The sequence below is a fragment of the Mesoplodon bidens genome (assembly GCF_964165515.1).
Source record: "Mesoplodon bidens genome assembly, chromosome: 2".
In the NCBI taxonomy this organism is placed as follows: Eukaryota; Metazoa; Chordata; class Mammalia; order Artiodactyla; family Ziphiidae; genus Mesoplodon; species Mesoplodon bidens.
In genome coordinates, this window is record NC_138177.1 from 166,401,998 (window position 1) to 166,405,427 (window position 3,430).

The 3,430-nt window shown below is 56.4% G+C and overlaps 1 protein-coding gene across 1 annotated transcript; it reads right to left on the reverse strand.

Moving 5' to 3' along the window:
• Positions 1-991: 991 nt before the first annotated feature.
• On the reverse strand, positions 992-2,667 carry CD52 (CD52 molecule). Its single transcript, XM_081226146.1, has 2 exons — positions 2,527-2,667; positions 992-1,361 (listed from the first exon to the last, which is right to left on the reverse strand). The coding sequence occupies exons 1-2, from the start codon at positions 2,578-2,580 to the stop codon at positions 1,224-1,226; spliced, it is 192 nt and encodes a 63-aa protein (XP_081082272.1). The 5' UTR covers positions 2,581-2,667; the 3' UTR covers positions 992-1,223.
• Between the last annotated feature and the right edge of the window lie 763 nt (positions 2,668-3,430).

Consider the following 3,430-nt stretch of genomic DNA (forward strand, 5'->3'; position numbering starts at 1 on the left):
GGAACCCTGCTCGGAGGAGGGAACCCTCAGCTAAGATGTGGAGGATGAGGAGGAGTCAGCCAGGCTAGAGGGTGGCAGAGGGATGCAGACAAGTCCAGGGGCGGAAACTTGGAAGTGCAGTGCCGGGGGGACTCAGTGGGCGGGGTGGGAAAGGCAAGTGGGAGCTACACCTCAAAGGGCCTTGCCCACCCGGGCTCCTCTCAATTTCCCCCAACTCTGGTCTTAAGTCCTAAAGATTTGGCCCCCAAGAAGCCAGAACAGGGGGTCTTGGTCCCTAACCCAGCTCAGAGAGGGCAGGACATAGTCTTTCAATCGGTAGACACTTGTCCCCTTGGCCAACATCCTCCAGGAAGAGGCAGAGATGGCCGAGGCCCTTGGGGGCTTCTCCAGAGTTCCCTTCCTACTCTTCAGCTCCCAATTCCACCAGCCCAAACCCAGAAGGGGTAGGAGTGGTTGGAACAGCTGTTTGTCCTTCCTGCCTTCCCAGCCCATGGGTAGGCAGGGAAGAAATGGACAGTGGCCTCTTCATCTTTTTCAGCCCCCAGTGGTTGGAGACGTGAAGACAGGAGGATGGCTGTGAGGCTGGGAACCCCTATAGGCTGGGTGGGGGGTGCTTCTCTCTGAATCTGTCATTCTGAGGACACCGAGGCAGTGGAGTGGGGGGCTCTCTGAGCCTCCGCAACTGGGAATGTCCAGGGTCTGGGAGGGGGTGGGGGTGGGGTCCTCTGGGACCATCATTCCCAAGCTCCCAGGGACAGGTAAGCAAATGCAACTAAAGGGAGGGTGAAGATGGCAGGTTCTGGGTCGTGTCCCTGCAAGGGGATTCGAAGGGGAAGGGCCTCTGCATTTGGACTTTGGCGCAGGGCAGGTGAGGTGCGAGCTCGCTGGTGCCACCTCGCCTGCTGATGGGGCTATAGGTGGCCCCTTGGTGCTGCTGCAGACCCGGCTCTTCGGGCCTGGTGACGTCCAGTGACCACACACAGGACCCCACTCCAAGTACATGACAACTTTATTGAGCCCCGGCTGGGTGGTGCTTGCCCCTCCATGTCAGTATCTCGCTGTGTCGGCCATGGCCCCCCAGGCTCTGCCTGTCAATTCCCACAAGCTGCTCATCTCTAGCATCAGCCCCTCCCAAGGATGGGGCGGGGAGGGGCTTCTCTTGCTAGTGATGGTGGCAGCTGTCCTGGGGGCACGGGGCTAGGGCTGGGCTGGGGCATGTCACCTCATCTGAGGTGGAAGAGCTGGATGAGGATGTTAGTGAAGAAGAGAAGGATGCTGCCGCCGCCCAGGCTGCCGAGGGCTGGGGCCCCATTCCTGGGTTTCTGGGTGGTGGTCTGGTTTCCCAAGACTCCAGTTTGTATCTGCAAGAGAAGTGCGGCAAGCTCACGGGGGGTTGAATCTCATGTTTGATGTTTAGAGACAGCTCCCCCACCCCGAGACTGTAGTTCTCAGTTCCCTGCCCCAGTGACTACAACTTCTGCCACAAGGTCCTGTGGGGATGGTTGGCTGCTTCCTGCCTCAACACAGGCAGGGTCAGAGGCGGTTACTGGTCCTCGTCCCACAGAACCTGCCTTTCACGTCCACCAGACCACCAGCTCCTCCAGCATGTAGGAGATAGGGGAGCCTGTGGCCCCAGCCCTTGACCATCCAGGGCCTGAGCCTCCCTGAACCTCAGTTTCTTCATCTTGTGAATGGGGAGAAGAGCCCGTCACAGTCATGGGGGTCACATGAGACAGGGCTGGTGAGAAGGCACCTGGCAAAGTGTAGGTGGGTGGGGAGGGTGTGACTTCTCCCCTGAGGAGGTGGCCAGATGGTGATCAAACTGTTCTCAATGCTTGATCAGGCTGCAACTAAAACTGCCCCTCATGGAGATTAAGCTGTTTTTGATGGTGATCGAGCTGTTCTTGATGCTTGATCAAGCTGTTCTTGGTCGAAAACTTGATGGTTCCCATCTCCTATGCTGACTAACATGTGAGATGCTGCCAAAGCTGCCTCTTGGAATAGCAGTTGATCTCGCGAGACTCTATCTGTTTCCGGAGTGGGAGATTTCTATCTTAGCATTGCTGAACACGCAGGCTCCTCTCCCGGGGAGCTTCCTGCCACCTCCAGAACCGGATCAGGCTCCATTTGGACATTTTCCGGCCCCCTCCCATAGGACCATTTCCCCAGGTTCCCTGTGGGTTGATGCCATCCTCACTCAGGGCTGTCTTCCCAAGCCTCTCAGTCCCCTGTTATTCTGCAGCACCCCTTGGGTGCCTCAGTGTGCCTGGCACCCTGTAAGTGCTCCCCAGCCTCGGGTACAGGAGACAGTCCTGCTCAGGGGCAGCCCTCAAACAGTCTGATCCCAACCAGAAGGACTGGAAGGCTGGGAGGCAGGCCCCCTGAGCCCTTGGTTCCTGTGCTGGAGCCTCGGCTCCCGTGGAAGAAGGCTGGGTGCCCAGGAGCCTGCATGCCCTCTCCCCCATGCCGGGCAGATCTGGGGAGTCCTGGGTGATGGTTCCGGGGGCTCTGGGGTGCTGCTCTTACCTGAATCATAATCAAGAGGCTGATGGTGAATAGGAGGAAGAGGAAGCCTTTCATCTTGGGAGTCTCTCAATGGCCCTCTTTGTAGCAGCTTTTGGAGATGAACGCAGGGCTGTCTGCAGGCCTCTTTTGGCTTGGCTGCTTTTGAATGAGAAGGAGGCAGGGAGGCGGGGTGGAGGGAAAGGAAGGAGGGCCTACAGGGTGGGGTGGGGTGCTGCTGCTTTCCTAAAGACCTTGGGGTGGAGCGTGCTAGGCCCTAGGTTCTACAGCCCTGGCCGATGATGGGCTCTGGAGAGGGACTGAGGCACATCCCAGGGGATGGGAGGTAGGCATCCACAAGGCACCTGTGGAGCAGTAAATAGAACCCTGGGCTTGGAGTCATGCATAGCCGGGATTGAATCTTGGTTTAATCACCTATCAACTCCAAGACCCTGGGCCAGAAACTGTACCTCTCTGAGCCTTTAACAAAAGAGCTGCCAGAGAATTAAATACAGTATAATTAAAAGGAGACTGGGGCAGGGGATAGGCACTGAAGGAGGAAAGGCTGGGATAAATTTAGGTTTCAGGATAAGGTTGTAGACTGTTCCACAGGTTCAGAATGAAGGCTTGGGGAGCATGAAAATTTGGGGTGGTGGGGGAGGAGATTTCTGTGAAAACGAAGGAGCACTGTGTTAGGAATCCAGAAACCTAGCTTCTAGGTGAGCCCATTCCCCCTGGGTCTCAGGTTTCTCATTTCAAGTGAGAAGACTGAAGTGGATTATTTCTGAAGTTTATTAAGACCTAGTATCTTGTGATTTGGATGAAGAAAATAACAGATTGTGTATATCAATCTCAGATGGATAGGAGGAGGGCTAGTGGAGGGACCAGAAGTTAATAAACTGCTGGGGAAGGGGTTTGGGGTGGGGTG

What these genes read in the sequence shown, in the direction of transcription:
- CD52 (XM_081226146.1), bottom strand. Translation starts at nt 2,580, where the DNA reads ATGAAAGGCTTCCTCTTCCTCCTATTCACCATCAGCCTCTTGATTATG. An exon ending in GCCTCTTGATTATGATTCAG is followed by an intron (nt 1,362 to 2,526) that starts GTAAGAGCAGCA and finishes CTTCTCTTGCAG; the next exon opens with ATACAAACTGGAGTCTTGGG.